The sequence below is a fragment of the Atheta coriaria genome, unplaced genomic scaffold (genome assembly GCF_025399875.1).
Source record: "Atheta coriaria isolate IRGN ID8LTWV9N9 unplaced genomic scaffold, Caltech_Dcor_3.1 hic_scaffold_8_pilon, whole genome shotgun sequence".
Lineage (NCBI taxonomy): Eukaryota > Metazoa > Arthropoda > Insecta > Coleoptera > Staphylinidae > Dalotia > Dalotia coriaria.
The window spans coordinates 3861140-3880280 of record NW_027045450.1 but is presented as its reverse complement, the minus strand read 5'-3'; the positions used below and the strand labels follow the sequence as shown (position 1 = coordinate 3880280).

The 19141-nt window shown below is 41.5% G+C and overlaps 3 protein-coding genes across 12 annotated transcripts; all 3 read right to left on the bottom strand.

Moving 5' to 3' along the window:
• Positions 1–196: 196 nt before the first annotated feature.
• On the bottom strand, positions 197–6817 carry Shal (Potassium voltage-gated channel protein Shal). 2 transcript variants are annotated; one of them, XM_065309102.1, is made up of 4 exons: positions 4777–6817; positions 4553–4715; positions 4129–4477; positions 197–3435 (listed from the first exon to the last, which is right to left on the bottom strand). In XM_065309102.1, exons 1-4 carry the CDS (start codon positions 5889–5891, stop codon positions 3410–3412), a joined length of 1653 nt encoding a protein of 550 aa, XP_065165174.1. In that variant the 5' UTR covers positions 5892–6817; the 3' UTR covers positions 197–3409. The 2 variants fall into 2 exon arrangements, with proteins under 2 accessions (XP_065165174.1, XP_065165173.1); XM_065309101.1 differs by having other exon boundaries at positions 197–4477; positions 4777–6816.
• A 228-nt stretch (positions 6818–7045) lies between these two features.
• Positions 7046–14857, bottom strand: LOC135796964 (homeobox protein onecut-like). 4 transcript variants are annotated; one of them, XM_065309105.1, is made up of 5 exons: positions 12283–14857; positions 11273–11345; positions 10663–10686; positions 10419–10555; positions 10077–10215 (listed from the first exon to the last, which is right to left on the bottom strand). In XM_065309105.1, the coding sequence occupies exons 1-4, from the start codon at positions 13568–13570 to the stop codon at positions 10420–10422; spliced, it is 1521 nt and encodes a 506-aa protein (XP_065165177.1). In that variant the 5' UTR covers positions 13571–14857; the 3' UTR covers positions 10077–10215; position 10419. The 4 variants fall into 4 exon arrangements, with proteins under 4 accessions (XP_065165176.1, XP_065165175.1, XP_065165177.1 ...); XM_065309106.1 differs by having other exon boundaries at positions 10419–10543; XM_065309104.1 differs by lacking the exon at positions 11273–11345 and having other exon boundaries at positions 7046–10215; positions 10419–10543; positions 12283–14855.
• Positions 14858–15515: 658 nt separating this feature from the next.
• On the bottom strand, positions 15516–19068 carry LOC135796886 (uncharacterized). Of its 6 annotated transcripts, none has more exons than XM_065308987.1 (7): positions 18711–19068; positions 18280–18361; positions 18084–18218; positions 17680–17933; positions 17150–17620; positions 16888–17094; positions 15516–16808 (listed from the first exon to the last, which is right to left on the bottom strand). In XM_065308987.1, the coding sequence occupies exons 3-7, from the start codon at positions 18178–18180 to the stop codon at positions 16569–16571; spliced, it is 1269 nt and encodes a 422-aa protein (XP_065165059.1). In that variant the 5' UTR covers positions 18181–18218; positions 18280–18361; positions 18711–19068; the 3' UTR covers positions 15516–16568. The 6 variants fall into 6 exon arrangements, with proteins under 6 accessions (XP_065165059.1, XP_065165057.1, XP_065165061.1 ...); XM_065308985.1 differs by having other exon boundaries at positions 18280–18352; XM_065308989.1 differs by having other exon boundaries at positions 15516–16799; positions 18280–18352.
• Between the last annotated feature and the right edge of the window lie 73 nt (positions 19069–19141).

Here is a 19141-nt window from a genome sequence, read left to right as displayed (position 1 = left end):
ATGCGGTGGTGAACCAATGATCTGAAAAGTAAATCAGCGTGTGTGAGTAATCCAGGCAACCCCTCTTACAAAGGTAAATATTCCGGTTAATAGCGCAAAACCATCACCATTTGCCACGTCATTACACCACTAGAACACAAAAAATAAACGATTATTGTCCACAGGTTGATAAAGCTGTATAAACAAGTCAGTTGCATTTTTTGTAAATTTATTTATTTATTATTTAAATCTCTTTTTATTATCATTTATTATTTATTAACAAACCCTTGTTCAAATGATATTTTCCAAAGGAATAAACGATAACAAGTTCTCTAACATTACAAGTATAATCACAATAAATTTAATATGAATTAAATCGATAACTTACTTACATAATTCAATAATCGATTCATACAATTCATAATTACGCAATGCATAATTCACTATAGATACTTAATGTTAATTTGTTTTTATAAACTGGTTTTCTTGCTTCTGTACGCTTGTGTGTTTATTATTAGCCGAATTATTTTTAAGACTGCTTTTTATTGTATTACGTGATAATTGTAACCTGCTTCGCTAATGTTTTGATGCTATTTCTTTTTTATATGTTTTTTTACTTTGATCTAATCTGATTTTGCTATGTTCGTCTATGTTATCGAACCTGCGACCTTTTAGCTTAATCATAACAACAGTTAAATCAACGTCACGAATACTTTACAAACGCACGAATCGTGAATTGAAATCGCATCATAATGTAGAGCATTAATAACGAATCGGGACGCGCAATATGCGCTGGTTCATAAGACATCGTAAGACATAAGATCTAAATCTGTTAGGGAGAGACGCAAAATTACAATATTATTTTCCATTTGTTTCATTTATATTTAAAATATCTATGTATATATAGACTCTGTTTTTTTTTATCTTAATTCTAAACGCACGTTTATTTGTTCTGTGGTGAGATTTTATCATTACTTTAATTTGTCGTTTTTTTAGGTAATCTTTATATAGGCAAACCAATCCTTACATGCGCATCAATGCATAGTGTTGTGGTGTTTCACTTTCATGTGTGTGGTGGGGGTGTGTGTGGCTAGGTGTGTGTGTGAGTAAAGCTGTTTATGCAATTGTTTTAGCAATTACATGACTTCCTGAATTTTCTTTTGTAATTTACACATTTGCAATGTTTACCTGGTGTCTTTATCTTAGTTTACGTTTAACTACTTGAGGAAGAATGCTCGGTAATCGTTCTAATGATTTGCTGGGCCACTGAGTTGAAGTAGACGCGAAGAGAGATATCCCGTACACCGAACTGGCAACAACAAAATGTTCATGATGAAAACATCCGTTGAATTGACCATCGAAAATTTATGCAACGTTGTCATTTATTACGCGTTCATAAAGATCATTGGAGTTGATCATCGCGACACAGTAAAACTAATTGAAATATATGTCAATGTTTTTGATTGCGAGTCGTTTTATTCACTGTCCAGTTAATTCCCTCTCTTATTACACGAATATATAGGAAATATTTATTGTCCCTAAAAATCTTCATGGCACCAACATAATTTATTTTTGCAAATTAAACCAAAGAAAATTTCTACAAATTGCAAACACTCAAATTAAACCCGCTCCTACATAACAGCCTGCAAGCTTGCAAATTAAACATAATCTCACATACGAGGACATAATGTTTAGAAAAATTTATAAACATAATCCTGTGTGTTAGTAATATCCTTTCACTTGTAAGAATTCTAATCATTTTCCTAAACATGCGAGCATGGTTCCCTGCCTATGTCTGCAATTACAAACAATTGAATACGTTGAGATTGTTTCCGAAAAGAACTCAAGGGGTAATGTGACAGTGATAGTAGACCAATGATATAAGTCAAAATCGTCTCGAAATTTCACTTGTTTTTATATTTCATACATTAATTCTATGTATATATATATATATATATATAATTTTCTGAATGTATTTATCTGCATATTTATATATTTATATATGTATATGTATGACTAACTAATGTAATTTTAATTAATTTAGAAACATTTATATAATTTATATTACACTTTCAGAAATGTTCTATGGTTTAAGTTCCATTTTCGCTGTGATAGAGGGGAATACCTACTTGTTGTTTAAATGAATATGTAAAAAGATGGTGGAAATCAGCGTAGCTACACATATAGGACCCTAAATCAAGTTTTACCTTTTTTTTCGAAGCAATAAAAATAATGTGAATAAAAACAAACGCTGAGCATGCATAATTGTACAAAACTCAAGTTTAATCTGAGCCCAAACGTACGTATTACTTATTTTCAAATTTCCGACATTTGAGGTTATGTTTTGCAAATGTTATATGGTAGCTACGCCACTGGATCAGAATCAAGTCGTATGTAATTTGTAACTGGGGCGTGTTTAATTCGTCAGGATCGTCTTTGCGTGTTTATGTAGTAGGGTTCTGGTTCTCATTATTTCTTATTTGTTAATATATGTAAGTATATTAAGTTATCAGCTATATCACAATTTACACTACAAATAATTGTATCGTTTTGAATACAAACATGATCGATGTTTGGAAAGAAGAGAAGTTGTCTTAGTTGTCTTAATAAGTTTCTTAGTTGGTAAGTTGCTTTGTTGTTCGTAGTGGGTCGCATCGGCCACGACCACAGTATGAATCTTATTTCGTTTAATTTAAAATGTAGTAACAATATCTAGCCTATCGATTCGCAGTGACACAATCACAAGGCGTACAAATCCACAATCATCATAAGTGCGCTTTTATATCTGGATTCTTCCCAAAGAAGAAGAAGAAGGTCTGGCATTCAACCTTCGATTGCATCACTGCGTCAAATCCTTTCAACACGATACAAACATGTTGGTTTATCGGCTGCATCTCTTCGATGCGATGAAAATGTAACTCTTGACATGGCGAACGCATTCTCATCGCACCGCTATGCATACATACCGTACATTACGACGGCGCTATTAGAAGTCGTGGGGTTAACGACATTACCGATTTGCAATCTGCCAATTATAGCCTGTGGGTTAATTGCGCTAAGATAACCCGAGACCAGGCACCAACGTACTTGAAAATGTTGAATGTGGGGAGTAAATTTGTTGTCGGACGCGTGCAAAGTGTGGCTTGCAATCAATGTATCGGTAACATACCGTATGTATGCATGCATGCATGTAAAGTTTCGTTTACTACGCGGTACTCGTGATTCGATTGCGATGAATACAGTTTGCCCGCGCCGCATGATGCGAGGCGGGGGTGCGAGAGCTCGCCGCGGCGGCCGGGCATTGCGAGGGAGGGTTGCGCGATGACGCGATGACCTTTTCCCCCGAACACACACAGACATCGTCCCGTTCGTGTCAATCGTGTCATCTGAATATGGAATACGGAGCTTTACGGTGGCCGTGTGTTACCAACTAGTGAGTACCTCCTATCCATGCTCCTACGAGAACATAGGATAGTTGATAATGGTGTACATCACTCGTCATACGTGTGGTATATCATTATAAAACAGAAAAACAACCAAATGTATGTAGATATCAACATCGAAAGTAAAACGCAAATGAACTCAAATCATACTACTGACAACTGAGACTAGTTTCTATGTTTATCTGCTAAAAGTAAGCTGTTGTTAATTCTCTGATACGTTTTGATTTCATTTCGGTATCTGTGGTGAGAGAAGTGAGAGAAAGTAGAAAAATAGTGAGTGAGAGCTGTTGGTTTCGGTTTTGATATTTGGTCGGCAAGGTATTTGTTTTGTTGCGTCTTCATTTTTTTCTCGGATCATATATAGGCTACAGGGATTTCACGCATCGATTGTGGCCGGAGAAAAATCAAATGCTACATAACGCCTGTGGTGGCTACTAAAGTATATAATATACTGCATAGCAAACGTAGGCGGATGCGGCAGAGCAATAATAGTAGTCGAGCACACCAATTACTAGAGGCATGACGATCGCAAAGGACTTGTTAGATAAGAATTTGGTATTTGGTGGTTTTGCATCGGACTTAACCCAACGGGAAGGCAGCTTGATATGATATGTGGTCTAGAAAGACGCCTCCACTAAATAGGTACCATCCATGCCGCCGCCCGTTTGATTACTTTGTGCCGCCGACGCGGCCGGCATATACTTGCCACAAGCCTGCTGGTACCGCCGAGGACAGCATCTCCCGCAGCAGGACTGAAGCAGTCCGATGGATACAGCCGAGTGTGCCGGACTGGCAAGCGGTGATGGTGAACCAGGCCGTTTCGGATGCCCATTGTAGGGCACCTCCAGTTCCACGAATTGTCGATCTGTGGTCTTTTCTAAACAACGCAGGAGGTGATGATGTTGCAGTTCAAAGATATCCTCTTCACGACAGTTGTCATCCAGCTCGATGCCGGACTCTTGCGCCGCTAGACGCGCCTCCGCCGCTTTTTTCTTGTTGACAAACGCGGCGCCCGAAGACGCCTTCGCTATTCGGATACGCGCCAGGCGAGCTTTCTGCAATCAGCAAGATAAAACGCATACGAATGCAAGAGTAAAGAGACTGCGTGCTACAAGGGCATGTGACATTACCCTCTGCGCTTTGCGCTTGTCTGCCCGCTGGTTCTGATGATAGATGCGCGAGAAGTTGGACACGATGACGGGCACAGGAAGAGCGATCACCAACACCCCGCTCAATGAGCACACACCGCCAACGATTTTGCCCGCTATGGTCGCTGGCACCATGTCGCCGTAACTGACGTGCAACACGAACGGGTGGTTAATTACGGGCAGCCGCAACGAGCTGTTCTACTTACCCCAATGTAGTCATCGTTACTATCGTATACCAGAAGGCGGCTGGAATCGAGGTGAAGTTCGTGTCCGGGACGTTCTTCTCGGCATAGAACATGACCGTCGCGAATATGATGATAGCCATGGCTAACGAGAACACGAGGAAGCCAAGTTCGGAAGCGCAAGACTTAAGGGTGTAACCGAGGATCCGTAGACCCTGCGAGTGACGCGAAAACTTGAAGATTCTGAACACACGAAACACTCGGAGGGTGACAAACGCGCCCGACACGTCGTCGTTGTCTTTAATGCCGAGGCCGATATAATAGGGCATGATCGCGATCACGTCGATGATACTCATCACGCTCTTCACGAACGTATAACGACTGGGCGCCGCAAACAATCGCAGATGATACTCCATGGTGAAGATGATTACACAGGCGGTGTCCAAACAGAAAAACACTATTTTATAGCGTTCACCACATGGGAGCGCACCTGCACGACCCGGCCGCGTGCCGCACGGCACCGTCTCGACCACGTTGGCCATCACTGACACCGCAATGAAGAAACCCGTCACATAGTAGAACACGAGTGCCGCTGTGGATGTATGCGGATTCTCGAACGCGCGCCACATTTTCTGTCGAATGTTCGTGAGCTGTTGCAGATTGTGCTCGCCGTTTTCGGAGAGTTTGTCGTCCATGAGTCGCTCGGCATTCTCACGTTTACGATCTCTGTAGTCCTCGTAGCAGCAGTCGCCGATGACGTCCGGCAGGATGCCGAAGAATGCCAATTCTTCATCGTAGCTGGTGAGACACTCGTGTTTCGGGTAGTGCAGCTTACCTGTGCGATAATAATTGAGAATGTGGCGGAAAATGTCCGGATCGCGGTCGAAAAAATATTCTTTGATCTCTTCATCGTAGAAAAACTCGCGTTCATTTGATCCCAGAAGGGTATCTGGATATTTTTCCAACGTGTTCCGCCAAGTTTCAAATCGCCGCCCCGAGACATTAATGAGCATCTTCTCATCGTCAGTCTTTCGGCGATCCTTGGGCACCGGGGGCGGCGGGAGCGGATGGGTAGCGATGGGCACCCAGCCGATGGCCGCCGCCCGGGCAAATGGCAGCCAAGCGGCGACCGAGGCCATACTTTGCGGAGGAATGTTCGCACTCGTTCACACGCGCCCAGCAAAGTCCACGGCCATCACCCACCTATATACCGCCGCAGGACGTACGCGCTCCACAATACAGCGCGGCCCTGACGGCTTTCATTCCACGCGTCTCGTACAGGACGAACACTACGCGCGCGAAAGATGCGTTGCGACCGAGTGCATCTCGCGTACGATCCGTCGCGGCGCTATGTCAGACGCCGTGGCACTCGCTGTGGACACTGCGGCGGAGATGCGTAAAAAGGGATGGGAAATCGGACGCGATGGCGAGCTGTTCGACTCGCAGCAGCGCCTCCATGTGCGAGCTCGATGCGCGCACATTTACCGAAATAGAAAATTCAAGCCGCCGTCTCGCTTGCGCCGCCACTGCCACACCGTTGGCACCAGCCGCCGCTATCTAAATTCGACATAGGAGTGCTTATAATCCTGCGTCGCGCGCACCCACCCACACTCTCACAACGCACCAGCCCAGCAGGAATCCGAAGCCTTCACAGCACCTCGCAGTGGGAACTTCACCAGCGCACACGCACGTCTCCTGCGCGTCTCGTCGTTATCCCGGGGACTCGTCAGCGACAATTAGCTGGAGCGCACTTGGCCACTCATTCTACCTCATCCTCTTATCCAATACACACGCATGTAATAAAATACTCGCAATTTGCGATGCGCCTTTTTTAGATCCGCGAATTGCTGCAAGCACGCGTTAATCACGCTCGAGCTAATGCGAGACTACACAATATTTCGAGTCACGTCAGCTGGCTCACATAGCTCGCGATGTGTAAATACGCGCCGCGAGCCGGTAGAGATAACCCAATATTCGACCTATATTTAGATAGGCGCTTAGGAAAGAAAGTGTTTTCTTCGTGCTGCGCAGCGACGCGCAAGCTCACAAAAACAGGCGTCAAAGCATCTAACGACCTGCAGCATAAGACGAGCACTGCTCGTGCCGCGTCAACCCTCTCCGGCGCTTAAATTCCCGGCGGTCGCGTTGATAAGCGCTATCGATCGGAGACAAAAATAGAGCGGTCGAGGGGCCGCAACATGTATACAAGCCATCGCACCTTACTCAGAACCGTACTACCAAAAATATCGAAATTTTCATTTTGCTGACATGACAAAACATTTTTATGAGGAAATAATTTAAATAGTATTTCTTTAATCAATGCGTTCGTTTACAGAATGTGTTTTGCCTCGTGGGGGTCACGATTACACATTGATGGGATATGATATTGCCATTTTTACACGTTTCTATTGCACTAGTTTATAAATTATATTAGATTAAACTCTTTTAGTGGCTTCTAAATTTAAATTTGTTGAAATGCTGATATAATGTATTTATACTCTTCATCATAAAGTAAAAATTAATTAATACAATAAATGATAATTTTTAGCGCAAAAAAAAAAGAAAAATTACATTCAATTGAAGATAAAATAAATTGAGTAAATAATAAATTGTATATTCTCAACTATACTCAATCAACCAAAAGCAAAATGCAAATTTTATTTGAAAATAATTTCTGCCTTGATATTTATTGAGCTTATAACAATGATGTGAATTATTTACGCTTCAATTTTAATTGCAATCCTACTTAGCAACCACAACAGAGTAAAAAATAAATGTTTACTTGATTTACCAAAACAATTAATCAGAAAGAAATAATTAAATACTCATTTTGCGCTTATTGCGTCGTTACATCATCAGCGTTCATCATTTTCAATCATGTTTAAACTTTTATTCTTTTTTACATAAAAATATGACTAGAAATTAACTAGTTACAGAATGTACTGACAAAAAGAGTGCTTACTATAATGTGTGTGGTTTGTTAAACAATGTTTGCTTTTCTTCATTTTACATTTTGTATGTTTTTGTTTCTACATGGTATTAAGGCATTGTGTGACGACCCAAAGTTGCCACCAGGTTATTTAATTTCATCTATAAATAATTTTACATTAATATACTGCTTTAGATTAGTTTTACTTACGTTAATGTATTTTGTTTCAATTTTCTTTTAAAATTAATTAGCTGCGCGCATTTCACGAGCTTTACGCATTTTCCACGCTTGCTTCTTTGGTTTTCTTGTCTGCCGTGTGTCTCAACATTTTAATGATGTGAAGTAACAAAGTTTATTATTCTGTTGCGATAGTTTACTATATTATATATATTTATATATTTAACTATATACATTTAAGCTAATTATTTATATTATTACGCTCTATTCCCATTCCACTCAGAGTTCATTCGTGATTGGGAAAACGTTTTGTTCAGTGGTTCACAGAATGTCACGCATCATTGCACATTGCACAACTCCAGCTATCGAATGAAACTCAGGGTGCAGGTCTGTCACAGAAAGGGTTGAAAATTAAAAAGAAAAGAAAACTTTTAATGAAATAAAATAAATAAATTTGAAATACAGTTTTGTCACCGAATTGTATGATTCCGAATTAATTTGTGCTAAAATTTTATTTACACGCAATTATTTATGTTTTTTATTTATTGAACTGTGGCTTAAAGCAGTAAAACCCTCTCAAATAGCATAAATTATAAAATATAAAAGAAAAATTTAAACAATAAATAAAAATAAAAAACGTCAAACGTAAAAACTTATCACTAATGACTAAAAAAACGGAATGTATAATTTAACACTGATTTTGGGAGATGTTTAGCATCAGCGAGTCAGCATGAAATAGCTATTTACAGTAAATGCCATTGTAACACAAGGTACGGAAATATTATTGCGTGATTTTTTTTCTTCTTCTTCCAAAAACGTAGATTACTTATTATTATTTGTTCACGTTTACCAAACAATTCCAATCCGTTCATAATCACTCACTGATGCATCTAGTATCTCATTATGATTTGTATTACATTAAGTTAGTGATCAAAAATCTACGATTTGCGGAAACATACTATTGTGTTCAGTGTTACATCATTTTCAACGTGTTTGTTGTATCGGTTTAATACTGTCGCAATTACCTTACAATTGTTTTGTTTAGCAATGATCATCATCATTCGTTAGTAATAAAATTTATCACATGTTTTGTTTTTTTGTTTGGTTTGGTTTCTCAGCAATTATCTCTGCGTATCCGTCGTTGGCTTAGTGTGACATACAAAATGATTGTAATTACAGGTCGATTATAAATAAGCAATAAATAAATAAATAGTCGATATCATTCCTGGAACAACTTGATCATGTTTATGTACAATATAAAAAATATGTTTTTTTCGCATTAGGAATGTGCCTTGTCTTGTATACGAACTTTGTTCAAAAAGTTCAAAATATTTCGGTGCCAAACATTTAGTTTCCAATAGCAAATCAATGATTAAATACCCACGAAACAATTAAATAAATTAACAAAAAATAAAAATAAACACTAGGCTGTAAATGACTAGAAACAGTTCACATTGTACTTGTTCATGTTCACAATTAAGTTTTTTTTTTTCATGCCGGGTCCATCATCTATCGGGTCGAAGGTAATTTAACTTTGTAACTAATCGTACAAGCTTAAAGCTTAATTGAACTATGTTACGAATTCATATCTGGTTAAATAATAGCCAACTATATCAACGAGCGATGTTCTTGGTTGTAGCTTTGGTGAATTCGTCAACGTTTAGCATTATTTATCAATACGTGCGTTCGGTTAATGATAAATCAACGTATTCGCCAATGAGTAATAAAAATCATGACTATTTGACTAAAATATCAAACGTTAATTGATAGATTGCGGTTCAAACTCAATTGGCTACTGCATTTGCATTTGTATTCTTGTGTGTATAGATGGGATGCTACATTAGATTGCATTTTTGTTTAATATTCGCCTCCGCTTCCGGTGCACCCTGCTCGTGTTCGCATTTTTTTTTTCACATTGCACTGAAAACATCCAAGCACACCGCGCACGCTCCGCTTCGAATTTGATTGTTCGTCACAATGTGTGGTTGCTCGCAAATACTTTTGTGGTCGCGCGTCGCGGCGTCCCCGTCCAATGTCGTTCTCGGCCACAACAAAGATATACTAAGTGTTCACAGCATTAACAATTGGCGATCGCGTAATGCATGTCACAACACGTCGTCGTCGTCGTCGTGATCATCCATATCATTGTCCAGGTCAATGTCGCCGTCTGGGTCTTCATGTTCCATGCCCGGGGACATACCGTGCATCATGTGCGCCGCCGATTTTGGGTCCTCGTCCTTCCATTTGTCCATTGAGCGGCGGCGTGCGTTCATGAAGAAGTTGCCCACGGTTGTTGGTTCAAGACCCAGCTGTCGGGCGATCGTGACTTGCATTTCTTTCGACGGTCGTTTTGTTTCCTGGATCAGATTTTATTAAATGTTTATTTGGACATTTATTGTAAGAAAATTTTTAATGTAAGAAAGTGAAGCTTAGCGACATCTAGATTTAAGTAATAGAATTATATAAGCAGTGGCTACATTCTAAATAATATCATCAATTATTTAACATGTTTTAAGTTAAAATTTTGTTGTTAAATTTCACATGATTTTTTAAAATTTACCTTAAAAATAGCCTGAAGAGTACGGCGTTGCAGGTCGGTAAAAACCAGCCTGGGCTTCTTCGGCGTAGGTAACTGCTCCTGTGGAGGCGGCTGTTGGATCGTAACATCCTCTTTCCTCTTGCAGCCTAAAACCGAATCTGATTTAAAACAATCAGACGTATCTTTTAATTAAAGTATGGCCCTCGACTCTGTTTCTATATACATACTACGAACAATAAATAAAATAAAAACTATATATACTCACTGCCTCGTTGAGGTATCTGCGCAGCTGTAAAATAAAGAAAACAGAATTATTAAAATGTTTACCAGCATAAACATGTACATACAGGTTAATTAAATAATCGCATAGTTATAACAACCATAGTTGGATATACATAAACAATCTGGCAATCGTGCAGATATATATATATATAAATTTGGAGGCAACAACCTTGACATGTGTTAATCGATTTGTATGCATTGTAGTTTGTTTGGATCCGCCACAGTAAGTCAAATCAATAAATTTATATATGTCGTATCAACACATTCCCAGCAATGTGGTAAGCGGTACATTAGATGCACGTGGACAGTCCGCTCATGTGTAATTGCTTCTAATCATACAATATAAAATTTAGTCTGAATTTTCAAGAAAACCACCCAATTTCAAATCACATCTGTATGAGTCGTTGCGCGGAGGCGCCGGGCATACCAATAGAACACAGCTTGCGAATGCGCCGGGCACGCACTCAGCGCTTCCTGGAGTCATGCTGCGGTCTTAAACATTTAAAGACTGCGTTTTGAAAATCGCAAGAAGGGTGAGGGAGGTAATACGGCACATGCCCGAAACATCGAGACAGACAGACAGAAAGACTCACAAGCATGAAGCGGAGGGTGGTTTTCTTCGCTTGCCGTTGACTGCCCTCACGTTTACATTGCGCATCTGGCAGTCTGCAATGAAAACAAGAGAGTAGTCAACATTGCAAACAACACATAACATTGACATCGACATCGAGAACTTTTCATTTTCATCCTATGCATTCCGCGCCAATTTGAATGCATTTGGATATAAATTGTTTCTGAAACTGCAGGAAATCCAATAATATTTTTAAAATAATAAATTTTAAATAAAATGCTGCAATATTTGTGTTTATCACCGATATACATGTGAAAACCAAAATGACTAACGTGCTTTGGCTAGTCTGTGTCATTATAAAAGGGGTTGTACACGTTGTGTATACGCGGGGGTGGTTGAGGGAAATTATCAGCGTCATGTAAAAAATCAATACTTTACCTATATACACCAAGCGTGTAGTCTACACAAACGTTAACCGCGTGTATTTAAATTAGAATGCCACAAAACAACGTGCAGGGAACGGATGTTTAACCGTGTATCGAGAACCACTCGTTTGGAATGTCAATAAATGATTTAGCAATATTTATAGTGCAATGCATTGATAAGCAATGATAAAATAAAAAATTAACAGTATTTTTCAAGATATACATTTTAATCCTAAATAGTATTCAATATTAAACTTTATTAATAGTTTTTTTGAAAATTTTGTTTTTCTTGTTTTTGATGCGAGTGTTGCACCGCGCGCTACTCCTACAAGGCGCAGTGCACCACACATCCCTTAGCTTAAATGTTTAGAGGGTTTCTCCTTTAGTGTCTGTGTCCGTGATGTAAAGGGAGACTCAAAAGCATCATGGGAACTGAATTGCTTGCCTGCCGCCGCGTACCACTTATGTATTTTGTGCGCTTCACTTTAGACCCGTGAAAATATGTTTGGTTTTTATATTTTTAACCTTGCTAACTTGTGTAATGTGAGTGTGATTTTAAATTGCCAAGATGTATATGTTATCATGCAGGTGCTTATTGGTTACCGACCTGCCAACCGCAGCGCTGACATTCGCTGAAACTCAGGCTCTTGTAACCACTTCCACATGCGTCGAAAAGTCTCTCGACCTGACTTCAGCTTGGACCATGGTTTTGGATTGCGTAGGAGGTCGGAGAGCGTGCCCTGTGACCGACAAAGTACGCGCTGTGCGAAGATGGCTTGCGGTATACTGTACCGCTTCAGCTCGGCGCTTATCCGCTGCGCCAGCTCCTTGGTGTTGATCTCCTCCACGTCGGCGGATATCGTGGTCACGCTAAGCGAATTGTTCTGATTCTGGTTCTTTGAGTTGAGCTGTTGTAGCTGGGTCTGTTGTTGTTGTTGCTGCTGTTGTTGCTGTTGGTGCTGTTGTTGAGGTTGTTGCTGTTGTAGAGTGAGAATCGGAGGTGATGGAGAGCATTCACGTTGTGGTGCCGCGATTTGCACTAGCGTCGGAGGGTGATGCTGTAACGTGAGACCATTCAACGTCGCACCGCTGAAGCTCGTCACCAGTGAACCTCCCGGGGAGTTCAGGGACCCCGAAGGTGGGCTGAGTTGTGGGCTAGAGAGTGATCGTCCAACCAAGTCGCGCTGGTTGCCGTACGGCGAGTCGTATTGAGGAGGTGACATGCTTTTCTGCGGCGAAGGCAGCCCATTCTGGCTGTAAGAGCTTTGTGGGCTGATGGGTGACGGTTGCTGCTGCATACCCATTCCAGGTGAGGAATAATTGTGCGGAGGGGTCATGCCCATATTGGGCATTGTGTACGCCGTGTTGACGTTTACGCCTAGCCCCAAACCAATGCCCAGTCCATTATTTTGCATTACGGTGAAGGAGCCGGTAACGTTACTCGCATGCCCGTAGGCAAACTTGTCCGACATGGTTGAGATTGGCGGTAGCGGTTGTAGCGGCGTCAACGTGGCATAGGACGAGTTCGGGCTGTATCCCGGAGGCGACATCCTGCCGTTAACCGACGTTAGCGTCTGGTATGTGGGTTCTGGCTGCAACGTTCGGAAGTCGGCGCTGTCGATCATATTCGCGACACTCACCGACGTCGGCGATAGTTTACCGGGACTAAGCAGTTCTGAGTCACGCGAGTCCTCCTGAGGCTGAACAATTACTGATAAAGAACCATCCGCCTCTTCTTGTTTGACAAGTCGACGCTCCACAACGGAGCGCGTCACCAACCGCATGCGGACGGTTTGAGTGTCCATGCCGCCGGCGACCACCACATGCGCTCCGCCTCCACCATCCACCGTCTCCACCTGCTCGCCGAGCTGGTGCTCAATTATGTTATCCATCATTGTGATAAGTGCACCTCGGCACTCACATGCTCTGTGCGTCGGTGTCACACGGAGTCCTTATTATCCTTGTTCGTGCTTTGGTGAAAATCGAAGGCGCTCCTATCCTACGAGCCCGTGCCGCGCTCCTTGCGAGGCCATATTATAGCGTTTCGACGCACTTCCGCCTTGAATGCGACGCCATCAAACGCACTTTGTTTGTAATACTCGCGTCCACCATTAAGCGTCGCCCGCGACGCCGCTTATGGCACCACACTCGACGCGTGTCCCGACGACGACGACGCCGCTCGTGCGGCGGTGACTAAACTGTGCCCCGTCTGACAAACTCCGGCGGAAATTTCGCGCTCGCACAGATTCGCGCATACTTCAGCGCTTGCCGCCATCGCCGCCATCGTTGCCCGCCGGTTTTGTCATCGCGTACATGCCCGGTGCGTTCGAGTTCCGTGTGCCGCCGCTCGGCTTAGTTCGATTCACTGTCCGAGAAACGTAACTCGTGCCCGGTCGATACTGAATTGAATATTAGGGAGCGCGCGTCGCCAGGTGGTTCTGCGCGTGTGACCCCTCGTGGTGCGCTCACCGCTAGGCACCCCTTATCAAGCAGCTGCCATTGCCATGGCTTCTTCGGTCTCGGCGCGCGACGGCACTGCCATATACCACCGCGCGCTGCACGCACCGCACTCTACAAACACCGACAGCGCCGACTAGGACGAACACGAGGACTGGGACGACAAATATCCCACCCGCTTGTGTGCGTAGATACTCCGTTTTGTCCCGTTGCCGGCGTCCGGTGTTACATTCTACTTGTTCCGGGCGTTCTAGTCGCTTTGTTGGTATTAAGTTGCACTACGCATTGACGCACTCTTTCAGCTTGCGACATGCACGTGCTCATTACCCAACCGAAACATTTATTACACTTTAGCACGCGCTGCAATTCAACCAAATTTTAATTCCTGTGCCCATATGTCATCACACTAAACACCCACACTATCCTGAACTTTAAAACTCCAAACAATGTCACAGTGTCCACAAATTAACAAAAACGCACTTTAGACGTAGGAATAAAGACTTTAAAACTTAACAGTATTGTTCCCAAGGTGCGAATGAGTAACTTTGTAATCGCAAACGATTCACTATTCACCAGCCGAGCGCTCGATGTAAAAAAGTTGGTACGATTGCTGGACATTCGCGTGGACGATACGCTGTTCGCTGTTATTATGTAGAGCAGAAAACGCATATACGCCATACATATTCGCCGCAACGTGCAGCACAACATTCATCCCTTCCTCGCCGCGCAACAACCCTCTACAACGACCACGTTATCGATTATTTTGCTCATCTCAACATTGTGCGATGTGCTACGTCGGCGCGTTCTTTGTTCGTACCCCCAAGCGCGGCAAATGCGCGAAAACCAACCAGCGTGTGCTTACGCGTCCCCAATTTGTGTGTGCGCCGCTTGGAAATGCAGCTTACAAGTATGACCTTTCTTTGCAACATGCGAGGGCATGAACGAAATGGCAAGTGAGTGCGTTCCTAACGCACCACTCGAAAGATTCGTCCTTTTTATAATTATTTAGGTACTCATAGGAAACAGCGCGATGTAAACATCTTGGATGAAATAAAAATGGTCCTGCAGGATTTAAAATTGACATTTTATCTGCCAAAACATGCAATAAAGTAAAATTTTGCAACTTTTAGTAAAGTGCTGATTTCCTTGGAAAATTCTTTAAAAAACAATATGGAGCTATTAATCCTTGCTCCAATTTTAGTCTCAAAAATATTTTGACCATTTGTGTTAGAACAGTGATAGAATTGAAGATTCTAAAGTGTTGGTATTGTCTGTTACTCTCTTTATTAAGTACCTATACTAAAAAAGGATCTTGTTATACCAGAATATTATCAGTGACTCCACACAACAAAAATTACATGCAAATGTGAATCACAAACTATATAAATAAATATTCTGTTTAATTTTCACGTAGTTGATACTAAAATACTGTAGCTACAACACTAGGGCCAAGTATTTAAAAAAAAAAGATTAAAAACTAAATAAAAAAGAACAAAATCAATGTACAAATGTCAAAAATAAAAATCCCGATTTCGATAATTGAGCATAAAATACAATCGGCACATATAAAATATTTGAGTCTATTTTTATGCAGTAAATTTTATATAAAAATGTATTTATTTCCCATTCGCCATACTCATGAGTTCAATTAGTAATTATTTAAATTATGTCTTTCTGTTTAAACGACTTTGTGCTTAAATTACATTCATTACAGCATTGTTGATGACATGACTATAATCGTATTTACAAAATTCCGATTCATTCAAGTTGAGATGAATAGCATTTAAGTATTGGGCAGACACATTATTTGTTGAACACAGAAACAGAATCTGCACAATTATGCAATAGTGACAAGTACAACAGCATGCAAATTTACACGTTTGTTACAATTACATGAGCGATTTCGTTTCAATTTTTTGAACATGTACAGAGTAATGAGTAGGTTAATGGAATATCAATTACAAGATGAATCACGTATACACTATAAAACGGTAGTAGGTTGGTAGTATGCACGAGTTAATCATAAACAGTCTTAATATGTCATGATTAAAATGTTGAATGTAGTGCGTGTGCATGTTAAACGTTTCTTTTCGATATGAGAAGTTAAAATGAACCAGTCAAAAATGATTACATCTTCATATCACCTTGGAATAGCATTGTATTATGGGAAGTAATGCCATAATAGTATAATAAATAAAATAATTTCCTTTAATCGTAATTATGCAATCAAAATATTGAAATGATAATCACATTGGGATAGGTATAAAGGCCCCATCGATTAATTACGCTAATTCGACTTGTGCATGCCGCAAAAGTCGTAATTTAAAATTTCTCTATTAAGTAATAACATTGATCGCACGAGTCGTAAAACTATGATGAATCTTCGTCATTTGTTCGATTTCATTCACATGCAAGTATTGCTAATGATTAGGTCGCCTACGTCGGAAGATGATTGAGCGTGCAGCGCGATCTGGTGATGGCCCGAATCTCAGCACGTTGATGATCCAATCGTTGATTCTGCAAGAGGTAGGTGCTGCCAATCTTACGCATCGCACGTGTTGCCACCGTCAGCGGCTTGGGATAGGAGTACAAATGCGTGCTCGGACTTGTGCATGGAATCGTGACGACGATCGGCTGTGTCGGTAGTTGCAGATACTGTTGTAAATACTGAAAGTTCTTGAAACATATATTAACATATTTGTTTTCGGTGTGTTTCGCATTGTACAAGAAACAAATAGGCATGCAAGTTAGTTACCTGCACAGGAACAATGTTAACCACAGCAACTGGGCTCATAGGCATATGTTCAACCGGCGAGTTGTCTTGATTCTCCTCGAGATCATTACTTACGGTGATAGCGTCTGTCGCGATGGGTTCCTCAAGCGCCGGTAGCTCACTTTCATCGAGTTGCTTACATATACTAATCACATAGTTTGGCGTGGTTGATGAGTCCATCGCATTGTTCTGAAATTAAATATATGTGTGATATGCGTCTATGGCTAAACAAAATGGTGGTTACAATAAATGTTGATCTTGGACTATCAACCGTTGGGATTGTTGAGGTAGATTCATCGCATCGCCTTTCCACGAGTGTTTCCTGCACACGCACCTCGGCGTTAACGACGACTGTCGTATTAGGTGTAGCTGGTTCATTGTCAAATAGAAGACTGGGCGGAATGTTTGGTGCGTTCGCAGCAATTGCCACAATGTGTTGAGAGTCCTGCTTGACTACTTTAGTAGGATGTGGATGCTCTTCCGCAGATGGTATCGGTGGATCGCTTTTCTCTTCTTTCCGGCTACGCTTATTGCTTTTCGAGCTCTTCTTCGGTTTACTGGAGCGGCCATTGCTAGGAGCCGCTGCCACTGCGCTCGGTAATGCAACAGACACCAGCGGTGGTGTAGGTATCGGTTTGGGAATCATCAACGAAACATTACTGTTGTGATTACTGCTAACGCTAGCAGGAGCATTGGTGTACGTTGCTGACGGTTTCTAAAAGCAAATGCATTCAAAATCAATAGTCCAGACAACCGCCGAGAATGTGGTGTTACTGTGGCCGATTTTCGAGCTCGATTTGACGGTTTCGATGGCACCACCGCCTGCTGCACGATCGGCTGCATGGTTTTGTGATCCGGGTTCGCACAGTGCGCATTGTAAACGCACGGTAGTAACACCTTACCGCACTTATCACATTCCAATAATACTCGTGTGTCGAGTTTTGGAAACACCCCGAAGAGTGGAAGGTCAGCCCGGGGTAGCAAGCGTGTTGAATGATATTCTTTTGAACTTGGCGGTGATTTTTCGGCTGGAAAATTAGCAAATAAGCAAAATAAACACAGAATTTTTTAGAAGTTGGATAATTGCAATGAAACCAAATTTATTTAAAGAAAATCTTCGTCTTGAAGTACAAATTTAGATCAAATATAACAACACTATGTGCATTGATGATACTTACGGGTTGTGCCGCCATCTTTTTCGATAAATTCTATATCGCTCCATGGTCGACCATAGTAATCTTTTAACCTTATTGATGGAGGAAGCTTAAAGCTCATTTCTTGATAAAACCGCACTTTGTAGTGCTAATTAAACCCTAAAAAGAGTAAAAAATAAATAAATTAATACTTTATGATGATATTATGTAGATAATATACCTAAATCAGTCCTAGTGCCTCAGTTCTACGCCTAAACTATCCCATTTGCTCCTCTCGCATTCGTTTTAGAAACCTGAAAGCCCTATACATTACTTTAAAAATCAAAGACAATAATTAACAAACATGCACATAAATCAAGGTTCTTTCAGCTCGTTGGGCAATTCACCTTCGCATTAATTTTAGTAACGTTCAATAAAACAGAGCTAGGTAAATCTGGGTGAATTGAGATATCGACAATGTGCGCTGCGCCGCGCTACCCTTCCACCTACAAGATAATCGTAACCCTCTTCAATATTCGACCCAGTCTACCCAGATGTCTGGCTGTGAGCACCCGCCAAATAAAAAGTGCATTTTTTGCACATCAGCTAGTTTGTACACGTGTTTATGCTATGCTTCGGCCCGCTTAAATAGATATCCGCATAAAACCGTACCTAATTGCAAGCCTCTTTGTACTTGAATTATCATACCATGCCCATAGGAATATGCAAGTGGCAGTCCGGTGTTCGGTGTTCGCTCGGCGACGGAGGAGCAGGCGATCAGTCGGTGTTAACGTACCGGCAGGCTTCACACATCAATGACAGCTGTTTTGGCGTACTTCCACTGCATTCCCGATCGCGAACACCTACCGACGCACACTTACGCTGTCCAAGCCACTTGTGCCACTACCTGGCAGCCCATGCGCTGACTGAATCCGCTCTGCTCGCCGATGTCGAAAGATCCCGTACGGGGGCTCGCTGAAATTATACCGATTTTCAATGTGCCCGTACCGCAGTCAGTGGAGAAGTGAGATATTTACCGGTATACCGTACCCAGTGGTATAAACCAGCATGAAATAACCGGTTATCTGTTAACTGCTTACAGG